The following is a 14983-nucleotide window of genomic DNA, read 5'->3' on the forward strand; positions in this document are numbered from 1 at the left end:
ATCAGCACAAATTAGGGTCTAACCACCCCTATCCTCGGAGGTTGGCTGTCTTCCATCAAGCCCATATAGGCCAATCAGTGCGAGGCAGGCGCCCCCAGAACCTTGTCAATCTATCTGTCTGTCTGGAGCCAATCAACGTGGAGCACCGGCGGGGCCGAGCACGTCCCCTCGGAACCTAGACGGCCATCTGCGTTCCATCAGTCTCCCTCGGGCCAATCACAGCATAGCTCTGTGGGGCAGGGCCCGCCTCCCCAACCCTGGAAGACGCGCGGTCGAACCCTGGCGCTTTGGCCAATCAGCGAGCAGCGGAACGCTCGGCTCCTCCTTCACGGGCCCACGTGAGCGGTGGGGAAAGGCAGGGGCGGCTTCTAGGTGCTGCCACCGCCGCCGCCGCCGCCGCCGCCGCCGCCGCCGCCTCGGAGCCCGGGCCTGGGGGGCGGTGGGGCCGCGCATGGAGCCCCCGCCCCCCGGAGCTGCTAACACCGCCGCTGCGCTACGCACAGGTGAGCCCGGGGCCTGGAGGGTGGAGGGCCTGGTCCGTGACCCCACGTATCCTTCCCGCCCCCGCGCGGGGGGATGTGGCTTGGCCCGTGGCCTGCTGGTGTTCAACTCCCCACCGCCACCACCACGGCTAGTGGACCTGCTTGTGGCATTGTCCCCTCTCTTGGCCCCTTGTAGTGGATCTGACTGTGGCCTAACCCCCCTTCCTGTTTTATAATGGATCGGTCTGCGTGCTAATATTTCTCCCCACCCCACCTTACAGTAGACTTGTCCGTGGTCTTCCCCTCTACCCCCGGTTACAGGGAACCAGTCTCTGACAATGTCCAACTCCTTGACAGTAGGTGCATCTGAGTGTTTGTATTTCTGTCCTCAACTTTCAGGGGCCCCGTCTGTGGCCTTGTTTTATCACCCCTCCTGTTCCTTGTAGTGAGTCAATCCGTGGCATTGTAACCCCCACCTTTACAGTGAGTTAATCTGTGAATTTGTATTCCTGCCTTCAATTCCCCAATGCTTCAGTCCATGGCTATGTCACACACACACACACACACAAACACACATCATTTTACAGTGGATCAGTCTACGTGCTTGTATTCACGTCCCCCTATTTATCAGATGATTGCCCTATTCTCCCTTTTTTGTAGACTGTCACTCCAGTCCTTGGGCTTCTCCCTTCCTTTTTTAATAGTGGATCAGTTTAGTGCTTTCTATCTCCCCATTTTCAGTAGCCTCTTCCGTGGCCTTGTCCCCTCTCCTTTTTAGCAATCTGTGTGATGGCTTTTCTCCCCTCCACTATTGTGAAGTCAGTGTGCTTTTCTGCTCTCCTTGCCCCTAGTAAGTAAAATGAGCCTTTACACACACACCCCCACTCCCACCTTTGCAGTGGCTCTGTTCATTGGCCTTCCTGCTACCCATGTGCTGGCATTCACACCTCTCCAGTATCCTCTCCTATGAGATCAGTGCTTTCTAATCCCTCCAGGAGGGTCAGCCTGTGTGCTTTTATTTCCCCCCTCCTTTCCTTGTGGTGGATCAGTCTGTGGCCTTCCCTGCTCCCCTCCCTCCTCAATAGTGGCTCAGCCTGTGTGCTTGTTGAACCCAGGTCTTTTTCACTCTGGAACACCCCCCCCCCATGCACACTGTTAACCACTAAGACATCCTGCCTCACTCCACTAAATGAACACATTAGTGGTAGTGACAATGCCCTAGGAGCCAACACTTATTGAGCACCTACTGTGTACCAGGCAAGATGCTATATGTTGATGAGCTTATTTCATCCACACCACAACCCTGTGAGCTAGGCACTGAGGAAAGTCTGGCATAGGGAGGTCGAATACCTTACTCAAAGGTGACCCAGGAAGTACCAGGTGAGGTTGCCCCTCAGAACCTAGGATAATTTTTGAGGCTTTCCTCTCTCACTTCATCCCACCCCACTTGAGGCCCCACTCCTTAAATACCAAATGAGTTCCCATTGCCAAGCTTTTGTTTTTGCTGTTCCTTCTGCCAGCAGAGCTGTCTCCATTCCACAGTACCCCTCCATCCCCCCTCATCTCAGCAGCCCTGTGACCTTAGTGATTTAACCACTTTCCCTCTGCACCGGTTTCCTCGTGTGTCAAATGGGGGAATCAGAGCTCAAATCACTCCAGTTTAAATAAAGAATACCTGCGAGTTCATAAAACAAGTAATCTCTCCGGCCTTACCTCCTACCCGCCCCCAACTCTGTTCCAGCCATGCTGACCTCCTCACTTACCTTAAATGCACCAGGTATGATCCAGCCTCAGGGCCTTTGCGTTGGCTATTTTTCTGCCCAGAACACCCGCTTCTCTGCATGGTTCCTTTCAAATGTCAACCTGTCCCTGACCATCTGAACCTGCACACCCAGCAGGACTCTGCCCCTTCTCTGCTTTATTTGTGCCTCTGGCCTTTATCACCATCAGACCCACTGTGTTGCTTACCAGTTCATCGTGTTCATCATATAGATTCTCTTTCCGCATTAGAATGGGAGTCCCACGAGGGCTTACGGTTTTTGTCTGCTTATTCACTGCTGGGTCTCCAGCACCTAAAAATATACCTAGTACGTAATAGATACTCAGTAAGAATTTATCGCACAAATGAGTGGGAAAAAATATAATTTCAGACAAATCAGGGCTGGGGGGCCAGTGGAGATGGAGAAGGCATATGACAGCTAGTTAAGAGAGGAGTTAGTCGGGACTGTTCATTCGACAAACACTGACTGAGCACCTACTGAGTACCAGGCCTCCTTCTAGGTGCTGGGGCTACGGGAGGGAATAAAACAGGCAGAAATGCCTGCCTTTGTGGAGCAGACCTTTGCTAAGAGTGGGGGGAGACAGACTATATAAATAAGTCAAATTAGGTAGTATGTTAGTGCTGCAAGTGCTAAGGAGGAAAAGTGAAGTAGGGAAGGTGGGAATACAGTATTGTGGTGGTTGAAATCTTAGGCACAGGGCAGGCCTCACTTAGAAGGTGACTCTTGAATTGAGGCCTGAAGGAAGTCAGGAAGGGAACTGTAAATGTCTAGAAGAGTGTACCAGGCAGAAGGAGCAGCTGGTGCAAAGGCCCTGAGGTGGGATTGTGCCTGGCATGCTCAAGGACCGTGAAGGAGGCCAGTGTGGCTGGAGCCTAGTGGAGGGAGGGGTAGGAGGCAAGGTCAGAAAGGTGGTGGGGGCCAGATGGTGAGGCCATGCTGACACGTAAGGTTAGGGGGGTGGTTAGGGGAGGGAGAAGGGTGTCACGCTAGCTAACAGTAACATTTGTTGAGTGTCTCCCATGCCCCAGAAATAACTTTTCTAAGTCCTTTACATATACTGACATTTAATCCTCTCAAAAGCCTTTGAGAGCAGGTATATCCTGAGGATATTTTACTTTGTGAGTGAACTATATCCCCCATTTTCCAGATGCAGAAACAGACCCAGAGAGGTTGAGTAGCTTGCTCAAGGTCACACAGCTAGAATAGGACAGAGGAGTATGAGGCTGAAGACCCAGAGAGAAGAACAGATTTGCAGGAGCAGACAGGTTATTCGGCGCATTGGCTCACACAGAGGAAGAATGAATTCTGCCTGGGAGATGCCAGAACTTGACGATGTGTGTAATAGAGGGTTCACCGTGTGCGGGGAAGAGGGACGAGCACACCTGGCAGGGAGAACAACAGCCTGTACATATCCTCAGCAGTGGGAACTGGATGGATTCAGGGCACGCATGATGTAGCATGCCAAGCGTGGGCCCACCTCACAGCCTCTGTTAATGCTGTTCTCTCGGCTTGAAGCACCCTTCCCACAGATGTCAGCATGGCTTGTGACCTCTCCTCCTTCAGGTCTCTGCTCAGATGTCACTTCCTCAGGGAAGCCCTCCCTGCTCACCCTGTGTGAAATAGCATCCTGTCACCCTCTAGGATCCTCCCCTTCTGCTTCTCCCTGTAGAGATCTGGTGCTGTAAGGTGGCTCAGATCACTGCCTAGAGCCAATCTGCCTGGGTTTGAACCCTGGCTCTGCTGGCTTCCAGCTGTGTGACGTTAGGCGCATTGCTTAACTTCTCTGTGCTTCTGTTTCCTCGTCTAGAAAAATGAGAGGGCAATAATAATGCCCACCCATAGTGGTGGTTTGAAGGAGTTAAATGACTAAAATGGTTTGCAGTCCACAGTAAGGACGGTATGACTGGTTCCTATTTTGTAAGTTAATATGACTCTTCGTAGCATACACGTAGGTGTGTCACAGGCCTCTGAGACTGACCATCTCCAATACTGACCTCCTGATCTGCCCCCAAAAGCTGCTCTCCCGCAGTGCTCCCATCTCAGGTGATAAGGCCAGGAACCTAGAATCACCTTTAGTGCCTCTCTCACCCCCCTCCACCTGCCCCATCCTATCTGTCAGCAAATCCCATTCGCTCTGTCTTCAGATTTTATCCAGAACTCAGCCACTTCTCACCAGTCCTGCTGCTAGTACCACCATCTCTTATGTGGACTATTACAGTAGCCTTTTCAGCCCCCCTCATCTCCTCACTGCAGACACAGGGATCCCATTAAAATCCAAGTCACAGCCTGTCACCCCTCTGTTCACAGCCCCCTCATGGCTCCTGTCCCCCTGTCTCACTCAGAATCAAAGCCCTTAAAGGGCTCAAAAAAGCCTCACTCAGTCAGGCTCCCATTGCCCCTCTGGAGAGCTTTTGGGGGGCAGGGAGGGTGGTAATTAGGTTTATTTATTTATTTATTCTTTTTAGTGATGTACCAAGGATTGAACCTGGGACCTTGTGCATGCTAAGCAGGCACTCTACCACTGAGCTACACCCTCCCCTTCCCCATTGCCCCCCTGTTCTCACCTCCTCCTCCTTTCCCCTCACTGCCTTCTCCCCAACCAAGCCAGCCTCCTTTCTCTTCCTCTGACCTGCCAGGTTCTCTGCCTCAGGGCCTTTCACCCTGGCTCTTTCCTCTGCCTGGACGTCTGCTCCCCCAGGTCATCACAGACCTGACATCTTCACCTCCCTTAAGCCTTTGCTCAAATATCACCTCCTCAGTGACTAACCGCCCCCTCTTTGACTACCCTTGCAAAAATAACTCCTTCCCTGCTTCATTTTTTTCCCCCAGAGCTCTTATCACCATTGACATATTATCATTCTCTTGTTTCTTGTCTGTCTTCCCTACTAAACTGTAAATTCTGCCAGAGTAGGAATGTTTGTCTGTTTTATTCACTGCTGTATCCCCAGCACCTGGCCCACAGTAGGCCCTCAAAAGATGCTCGTTAAGTGAACGAAATACAGAGAAGTAAAGGCATATTACTGGAACTCTTACTAGGGGTCACATGGGAGATGTGACAGGAAACAAAGTAGGAGACCCTGTGTGCTGCTGAGGCTTGAAGCCAGCCGTCAGATTTCACCTTAACTGATAGATTCTGTTGCAGCTGAAAGAGGAACTGGTAAAAGTGCCTGTCGTTGCCACCAGGAGTCACACTGGACTCTTTGTGCCTCTGAAACAAACAAGCCTTCCAAAAAACCCAGCAAGGTCTCTTATGATGGGATTCTTAATCTGGACACTTGGTGGCCTGGTGACTTACATAATTGCCTAAAACTGTGTCTGCTGAAGGCACTTCAAAACAGCTCAGACATAACAGGTTCATATTGTATTTCATGACAGATTGAAGAATCAAGCTATAAATAATAGAGAGAGGTTCTCTGAAACCTTCCGATTTTGGAAAGTCTCATCCTTAACCCAAGACTCCCAGCCAGGTGAACAGTTGACTGATGAAAGCTCATTCCATGAGGAATAGGAAGCTCGTGTTTATTTCTATCTTGTACTCAGCAAAGAGGAGTTATGGGGGAGGGGGGCGCCAGGGAAGGTCCTGTTCTCTGCAGGACATGCTGAGGGCACAGTCAGTATGAGGGGCAGTTTAATCTGATGGTTTAAAAGCTTAGACAACTAGAACTCGACTGCCTGGGTCCAAATCCTGGCCCTGCCACTCAGAGCCGTGTGGCCTGTAAATGTCATGTAGACATTTTGTGCCTCCGCTTCCTGCTCTATAAATGAGAGATAATCAGAGTGCCTATTTCCCAAAGTTGTGATGAGAGCGAAATGAGTCAATACCTATCAAAATAGCAGTACAGGGCTGCGTGCCCTTATCTAAAACCCCTGGGGCCAGATGTGTTTCACAAAATTGTGAATTTCTCAGATTTTAGAAAGGTAAGAAGGGACGTACACAGGATGTTACATAACACCCTGAGTGGGCTCTGCCGTCAGCCACATTCAGATGTCTGCAGCCAGATGTATGAACAGTCACACTCAGTGAAGATCAATAAAGACCACAAAGAGCCTTATTTTGTTCCGAATCAGGTTTCAGAGTAGCAGATAAGGATTTAGGAACAAATCAGAAACTAGTATTTCGTAAGAGCTTATCATACCCGAGGCATAGTGTATTTCATCTGTCCAATAACCCTATGAACTAGGTGGTAATATTATTATCCCCATTTTACAGGTGGGAACATTGAGGCACAGCGAGGTTAAAGAACATGCCCGGGTTCGCACTGCTAATAAGCAGCAGAACCAGTATTCCAGCCCTGGCAGTCTGGCTCTAGATGATCGTCCAGGAGACCATGTTGCCTCTGATTGGTACACCGCACGTATTTAGCGCTCAATAAGTGTTAATTATTGCTGTTTTCAAGAAGGAGAACACAGAGAGACAGGAACAGCTCAGAGGAGTGCGGGGTAGGGAGACAGAGGAGAGCAGACACTGAGTTTCAGGAATTTTCATAGAGGCAAGGCCCTTTGTGGCTGGGATTTGAACGATGAAGATGATTTCCAGGCAGGGGAAGGGAACCTAACATGGAGTGAACAGCCTTTTCAAGGAGCTGGCAGGAGGAACCCCACCACCACCAACACTGGAAAAGTTGACATTTGATGTGGTAGAAAATGCAAATGAAAATGTTCAGGTGAGAGGCATCATACCGGCTTCCTATTCGCACGGTAACAAATTATCGCAAACTTTTTTTAACTGCTTAAAACAACAGAAATGATTATCTTTGAGTTCTGGAGGTCAGAAGGCCAGCACAGGTCTTACCAGGCTAAAATGCAGATGTCAGCAGGGCTGCATTCCTTTCTGGAAGCTCCAGGGATGATCCATTTCCTGCTCATTTAGGTTGCTGGCAGAATTCAGTTCCTCGGGGTTGTGGAATTAAGAGCCCGGTTTCCTTACTGGCTGTCAGCTAAGAGCCACTGCCAGCTTTAAGAGGCCACTACATTTCAGGGCTTAGAGCTCCCTTCTTCCATTTTCAAAGCCAGTAATGGCAGGTCAAGTCCCTCTCATGCTTTGAAGCCCTTCTGCCTCTTCTGCCATCACATGTCTCTGATCTACCTTTCTGCCTCCTTCTGCTTTTATGAAGAGTTCATTAAGAGACACAAACTGCTACGTATAAAATAAATAAGCAGCAAGGACACATTGTAATCCCCCCCCAAAAAAGTTCTTGTGATTAGATTGAGCTCACCTAAATAATCTCTCCAGCTTAAGATGCATGACTTTAAATTCATTTGCAAAGTTCCTTTTGCCAGGTAACAGAATATACTCACAGGTTCCAGAAATTAGGATGTGGACATCTTGGGTGCAGGGGGGCATTATTCTGCCTAACACAGTCTGCCCTCTGGCCCCCAGAGGTTCACACTTGTCTTACAGGCAGAATATATTCACAGTATCCTAGCATCTCCAAAAGTCTTATCCCATTGCAGGGGTCATCCAAAGCCAGACTGAGGAGCTTAGAATTTAGTCTGAGGGTGTTCAGGGAATGATGGTGGGAGCTGAGAACACATGGAGGCAAGAAAGGAATCCTCCTCCTGCCGACCTCTCCCCCTTCCTGTATCCACAGCCTCTCAACTCCGAGCTGTCTGCCTTCCAGGTACCCCTGGGATGGCGTGAGCGCTCCCCCAGCGATGGACCCTTCTGTGACGCTGTGGCAGTTTCTGCTGCAGCTGCTGAGAGAGCAAGGCAACGGCCACATCATCTCCTGGACCTCACGGGATGGCGGTGAGTTCAAGCTGGTGGATGCCGAGGAGGTGGCCCGGCTGTGGGGGCTCCGTAAGAATAAGACCAACATGAACTATGACAAGCTCAGCCGGGCCTTGCGGTACTACTATGACAAGGTAAGGTGTCTGAGACCCGGGCTGGGAACCGCCTCCCCACTCCACACGCACACAGTTATATCAGTTATTTTATCTTCTTGTCTTAATTGATACAGCTCTAGCTTTGAAAACAGTGTTAAAATTTACCACCTCGTGCCCCATCCTCGGGTACTCTCAAACCAATGTTGGGACTCCCAGCCATTTAGCAGTTATTTTATTTTCTTGTATTTTATTTTAGCTTTGGCTAAAACCTTCATAGCAGCATTAACGCTGACCCCTACTCACTCCACTCTCTGAGCGCCCCAGCGTCCTGCTGTCCCACCATGCCCCCGCACACCATTTCATTTTCTCGCCTCATTCCTCTGGCCAGAACTTTTGAAAGCAGTATTAATAATGACTCTTCCTCGTCCTGGACCAGTCCTGGGCTCCCCGCAGTTATTTCATAATCTGCTCTTATCCCAGAATAAGAATTCCAGGATATCCTTGTTCTTAGAATCAAAACCTCCGTGACAGTGTTACGCTAACATTTCCTTACCTGATCCTCCAGGACCCTCAACGCTTTTATCAATTCTTTTCATCTCTTATTCCATTAGCTAACATCTCTAAAACAACGGGTATAATGCCCCCTCCACACCACATCCTCTTCTATTCACAGAGCAACCCTGGTCCACTCCAACATTTATATCAATTATTTTATTGTGTCTTCTTGTTCCTGGAGTTAAAATTGTACATTTTCCTCATCGTATCCTCTCAGACTCCCAAACCAGTGCAAGATATCCACCCCCATGTTTATACCAGTTATTTCATGTCCTTATTTCTTTACCTGAAACTCCCAAAACACTGTTTTTCTTCTTCCAGTTCTGTTGAGCTATAATTGGTGAGCATTCATCATCTCGTAGAGATACAAAATAAAAGAAAAAGGAACAAAAAAATTCTTTCCTTGGGATGACAACTTAGGATTTCCTCTCTTAACAACTTTCATATCCGCAGTGTTCGTTGTATTTCATGTTGTACATTACATCCCTAGTATTTATTTATTTTATAACTGGTAGTATGTACCTTTTGGCTGCCTGCATCCAGTCCCCCCACCTCCTCTCACCCCTCACTGAAACTTCCAAAACAATATTAATGAATATCCCTTTTCAGTCCTTTTCGGAGAAACACAAACCCACCCTGTGACATATGTGACCACCATTTAGATGTCTCCAGGGTGCCCTAGTGCCCCCCCTCCCAGATGCCTCTTGTTCCCCAGAACAGCCCTGGACCTGTGCTGCACACCCTTAATCATTTATAGCACTTATTCCATTTTTATATTTTAATCTTTTAGCACAAACTGTCAAAACAGCATTAATAATGAGGCTGCCTCACTCTGTGCTCTGAGGCCACTGGAACATCCCTGAGACCCTCAGACTATCCTGCAATACCCCAAACATGCTCTGTGACCCGCCCAAGCCAGCTTGAGACTCCCCCAATATTTATTACAGTATTTTAATGTTCTTGCTAGGTGCTCTCAGTTGTTTCAGTTTCTAACTGCCTTAGTGTAAACCTCCACAGCAGTATTAAGAATGAGGCTCTGCATCCTGTCCTCCCTGGTGACCTTGCCCTGTCCCACGTCTGTGTCACCAGCTTTAAATAATCCTCTAATAATTCATACTTATTAAGAATTCATCCCCCCAGTCTTCTACATTCCTTTAGTCTCTTCCAATACTTAGAGCGATGACTTCATTTTCCTGTCTTACTGCATTAGCTAGACTCCAAAACTGGGTCCCAGCAGCCACCCCCAAGGCCTGGCCCTGTGAGCCCACAGACACCCCTGGTTCCTGGAGCCAGGAGGAAAGCCTGCTCCCGCATCTACTGCCCTAGGCAGGCCCCAGTGTGGAGAGGAGCCAGTGGGTGTGGCTGTGTGGGGTGGGAGAATGGGACAGATGGGGATGAAGAGAGAGTGACAGAGGGAGACGTGGAGGGGAGAACAGAGAAGAGGGAGAAGCTGGGGGAGAATACAGAGAGGAGGATCGGGGTGGGGAAGACGGGGAGAAAGTGGAGGAGAAGGGTGGAGCCCCCAAGTTGGGAGATGGGGTGAGATGTGAAACAAGCCGGGAGAGGGGAGCCTGTGGGGAGGCGGACACTGAGGTGGAACAGTGCATATGTAAGAGGACAGGAAAGGGGCACAGGGAAAGAAAGACACTGGGAGACACCCCTCTTCACCCCCTCAGCATCCACACCCTCCCTGGCCCTATCTCCTAAGACGCTTTATCCTGTTTCCCCCTTCTCAGAACATCATCCGCAAAGTGAGCGGCCAGAAGTTCGTCTACAAGTTTGTGTCCTACCCCGAGGTCGCGGGGTGCTCCACTGAGGACTGCCCACCCCAGCCTGAGGTGTCGCTCACCTCCACCGTGACAAATGCGGGCCCTGCAGCTGTCCACACTCTCCCCGGGGACGCTGCTTCCGGGAAGCCAGGCCAACCCAAGGGTGCAGGAACAGCGGGCCCAGGCGGCTTGGCGCGCAGCAGCCGGAACGAGTACATGCGCTCAGGCCTCTATTCCACCTTCACCATCCAGTCCCTGCAGCCGCAGCCACCGCCACCATCTCATCCTCGGCCTGCCTCTGTGCTCCCCAACACCGCCCCTGCAGGAGCAGCAGTGCCCCCCTCAGGGAGCAGGAGCACCAGTCCAAGCCCCTTGGAGGCCTGCCTGGAGGCTGAGGAGGCCGGCCTGCCTCTGCAGGTAAGGACTGGCATGTGGAAATTCAGTAGGAGGAGGGATGCCCAATTCCCAAATGGGGGAGGGGGGCTGGGAGGAGAAGGGACATAAACGTCCTATTGAAGGAGATATTGTGGAAGGAGGGACACAGAAGTCCCCTTGGAGAAAGGGATGGGGAGGAAAGCTATGCAAAACCTGGGAAGGAAGGGGGAAATTAAGTGCACTACAGTTAGCAGTGCACCGGACATGTAGTAGGTACCCTGAATGTATTTGGTTAATGCACTGGTTCTCACACAGTTAGCACTCATCAGAAATCACCTGGAGGGCTTTTGAAACCATAGATTGCTGGGGGCCACCCCTAGAGTTTCTGATTAGGTGGGTCTGGGGGTGGGCCTGAGAGTTTGCATTTTTAACTAGTTTCCAGATGAGGCACCTGCTTCTGATCCATAAAGCAGATGTTTGAGACCACGGCTTTCATGAGTCAGGGCAGTGTCCCCTGGAGTCCCGCCCCTAAAGGCAGCCCTGCAGCCATCAGGTGTCTCACCCCAGGTCCCCTGCCCCCAGATATAAGGACCTACTCCAGAAGAACCCCCACTTCCTTGGCAACGTCCACGTCCTGTTAGAGGACCTGCCCCCACTACCAAGTCCTGCTTTCCAAGGGAAATAATTGGCTTCACTACCCCAGCAATCCTTACACACCCCCTCTGCACTCATTCCTCTCCCAGGTCATCCTGACCCCGCCCGAGGCCCCAAACCTTAAATCCGAAGAGCCAAATATGGAGCCTGGGTTGGGCCGGCCACTGCCCCCAGAAGTGAAAGTGGAAGAGCCTAAGGAAGAGTTAGAGGCTGCAGCCAGTAGGGAGGCGGGGTTTGTGCTGGAAGCCGTCAAGGCCGAGCCCTTTGAGCCCAAGGCCGAGCCCTTTGAGCCCAAGTCGGAGCCCGAAGTCCCCCCTGCAGAGGGCGTGCCAGCCCGGCTACCCGCAGTGGTTATGGAAACCGCGGCGCAGGTGGGTGGCCTTGCGGCTTCCACAGCTTCCAGCACGGAGATCGCCCAGCCTCAGAAGGGCCGGAAGCCCCGGGACCTGGAGCTTCCACTCAGCCCAAGCCTGCTGGGTGGGCCGGGACCCGAACGGACTCCAGGATCAGGAACTGGCTCGGGTCTGCAGGCGCCAGGCCCAGCGCTGACGCCTTCCCTGCTACCTACGCACACATTGGTGAGAGCCTGCAAAGGGGCGGGGCTGGCACCTGGGACGACTGGGATTGGCGCGGGGCGGGAGAGGGAGGAGTTAGACTAACTGCGATGGCCAATACCGTTACCACTGAGTGAGCGGGAGGGAGGGACAATCGAATGGGATTGGCTGTGCCAAAGGACGGGGCTTAATTGATGCAGGGCGAGCGAGTCAGCAATGCTGAAGGATCTGATGCCCAAAAGAAGGGCAGGTCTGGGGAGTTTTGTGGGCAGGAACTGAAGAGCCCTAGAGGTTTTCTGCAGGAACTGTTTCTGGGTTAGGAGCATGGCTTGAGGAACCTGAGTGGGGCTTTTTGGTCTGGGGTTTGCTTAGTGGGTTTCCTGTGAGGTATACAGGTGGAACATAAGAGTTGGAAGTTGACCCTGAACTACTGGGATGGTGAGGTTTGAAAACAGCATGTGGATGGGGTCTTGTCACCGGAAGGTCTTGCCCACTGAGGCTGGGAGTGGGCCCTCAGGAGTTAGGAGGGGAGGAGACCTCTGTGTAAAGTTGGAGAGCTGTCAGGGGCATGGTCTTAGTCGTTACTGTGGTCTAGGCCTGTGCACTTTTGAGGAATGACCTTGGAAGTATGAGTGGGAAATCTGGTGGGGCTGGCACCGAGTTCCTCTGGTTTCCCCCCACCTGCCCTCTTGCTCACTTAAGCTCTGCCCACCCCTTTCCCACAGACCCCGGTGCTGCTGACGCCCAGCTCGCTACCCCCCAGCATTCACTTCTGGAGCACCCTGAGTCCCATTGCACCCCGTAGCCCTGCCAAGCTCTCCTTCCAGGTAGGATCAGCTCCCCGCATCTCGGAAAAGGTGAGAGACCCCAGCCTGGTCCCCATTCATGACCTCTCCATTTCTGTCCCCAGTTTCCGTCCAGTGGCAGCGCCCAGGTGCACATCCCTTCCATCAGCGTGGATGGCCTCTCAACCCCCGTGGTGCTCTCCCCAGGGCCCCAGAAGCCATGACTATCACCACCAACACCACCCCTTTCTGGGGTCACTCCATCCATGCCCTGAACTTCTCTCCAGCCAGCCGTCTCAAGGAGAAACATAGTTCAGCTGACAGACTCGTGCTCTGGTCGTGGTCGGGTGGGGATTCTTAGGAAGAAGGATCTCTCAATAGCCCTTCCACAAAAAAAAAAAAAAAAAAAAAAACATACAACTTCTCTCTTCTCGGTCAGTCCCCCAGTGGCCGCCCTTACACGTCTCCTACTGCAAGTGGTGGGGGGCGGTTTATTTATTTATTTTTTGAAGGCCACTGGGAGGAGCTTGGCCCAACTGTTTCGGGGGGTTGGTGAGGGCATCTCCCCTGTCTCCACATTCTTTCCCCAAGATGAGACAATCGAGGTCTGGCTTGAGAAGGACCTTTCTTTATTTATTTCTCAGCCTGCCCTTGGGGAGCTGAGGGAGCCCTGTCTCCATGTTGGGGTGTGGGTAGAAGAGCTAGCTTGCTGTAGTTTATTATTCCCGGCCCTCCCCAAGGGTCCAGGAAGAATTTGTGCCATTTAACGGTTTGGGAGTCTTGCCCAAGGAAGACTCACACCCTTGGAAATAGGAATTTCCACCTCCCCAGCCTTTCTCTCAGACACCTTATCCTTTTCAACCACCTTCTTGGCCAGGGAGGAATGCCCCTTTTCTTCTTCCCCTGAGAAGCCATTCCTGTGTCTGCCAAACTCCTGGGGTCCTGCCTGTTACCTCCCAATGGAGGGTTTTTTTTGGGGGGAGAGGTCCCCGTCTGGGGGGCCCCTCCAGCCAGTACTCCAGGTCTCCCTGTCCCCCACCCCCTGCCATTTTGATAGTATAATCTATTTTTAAACAGGGCTTTTCAATAGGGGAGAGGGAGGCATCTCTTCCTATATCTGAGATGGGGTGGGTGGGAAGGAAGGGATTTGGAGGGGGGAATCATCCTGCCACCCCCAAGTGTTTATTTTTGATACCAAACGTGTATTTTCAGCTCCCTCCCTCCCAGCCCCCCAATTTCCTGCGGGCGGGTACAAAGGACCCTTTAAGTGTCCCTGGAGTTGGGAGGGAGGAGTGAGGGACATAAAGCTTGTCCTATCTGAATTCCAGGCTGGAGAAGAGTGGGTTCAAAGGACTCCTGGGTTCACCTTCCGTCAGCATCGGCCCAGCCCGGGCCTGGGGACTGGGGGTTGGTGATATGGGGGACGGTGCTACACCTGTCTCCACTGTTTGTTTTACTTCCCAAAAATAATGGATCTTTTTTTTTCTAAGAGTCCCAGAGAATGGGGAATTATTCCTGTAAATATATATTTTTAAAGGTGATGCTGGAGGCTCCTAGCGTTTTTTTTTTCCCTGAAGCCATTGGGTACAAGGCACAGCTTCGTGTGCAAGGCAGTGAGGGTGTGAGGTTGATTGTGAGAGAGAGCAAGATGGCATGTGTCAGAAACAATAGTAGAGACTACAGGTTGGTAAGCAGGGGTGTGAAAAAGAGAAAACCATGGAAAGCTGTGATGGTGTGTTTATGTTCTTGAAAACATGCGTCTGTGTCGAGAGAGTGAAAGTTGTAACCACAAACTTGACACTGTCTATGTGAGAAATTGCGGCTGGGTGGCAGAAAACCACCGTTAAGACTGAATGAGTGATGAAGGTACCGTACCAGAAACTGGTGACAGGTGCGTGAAATAGTGTTTATGAGAAGGAAGTGGGGACTGCACATCACTCACTGTTTGACAGGCTGATGGTGAGCGAGACAGACTGAGGAACCAAAACAATGTTTGAGAGCCTGCATGGGCACGAAAGTGTGGTCGAGACTGTCAGGGACTGTGCGGAGGTGCGAAACGGCACCGTATGTAAGCAGATGACTCAGTGTTTGGGAGACAGGTTGTGTCCAAAATGGTTCACACAAGGCTGTCGTATCAGCTAATATCATGGGAGCGTACATATGAGACATTGATTGTGTGAGAAAAAAAGGGCCAGGAGGCCA

At 51.2% G+C, this 14983-nt stretch overlaps 1 protein-coding gene across 1 annotated transcript; it reads left to right on the forward strand.

Moving 5' to 3' along the window:
* Window positions 1-355: 355 nt before the first annotated feature.
* Window positions 356-13201, forward strand: ELK1 (ETS transcription factor ELK1). The gene is made up of 6 exons (XM_031445319.2): window positions 356-503; window positions 7885-8128; window positions 10381-10830; window positions 11532-12020; window positions 12722-12823; window positions 12907-13201. The coding sequence occupies exons 2-6, from the start codon at window positions 7919-7921 to the stop codon at window positions 13003-13005; spliced, it is 1350 nt and encodes a 449-aa protein (XP_031301179.1). The 5' UTR covers window positions 356-503; window positions 7885-7918; the 3' UTR covers window positions 13006-13201.
* Window positions 13202-14983: the final 1782 nt, after the last annotated feature.

Source organism: Camelus dromedarius, chromosome X, assembly GCF_036321535.1.
Source record: "Camelus dromedarius isolate mCamDro1 chromosome X, mCamDro1.pat, whole genome shotgun sequence".
Taxonomy (NCBI): Eukaryota; Metazoa; Chordata; class Mammalia; order Artiodactyla; family Camelidae; genus Camelus; species Camelus dromedarius.

Excerpts from the sequence above, each read along its gene's own strand:
- ELK1 (XM_031445319.2), top strand. The coding sequence starts at position 7,919 with ATGGACCCTTCTGTGACGCTGTGGCAGTTTCTGCTGCAGCTGCTGAGA. Across the intron at positions 8,129-10,380 it reads TGCGGTACTACTATGACAAG|AACATCATCCGCAAAGTGAG; the intron begins GTAAGGTGTCTG and ends CCCCCTTCTCAG. Across the intron at positions 10,831-11,531 it reads AGGCCGGCCTGCCTCTGCAG|GTCATCCTGACCCCGCCCGA; the intron begins GTAAGGACTGGC and ends TTCCTCTCCCAG.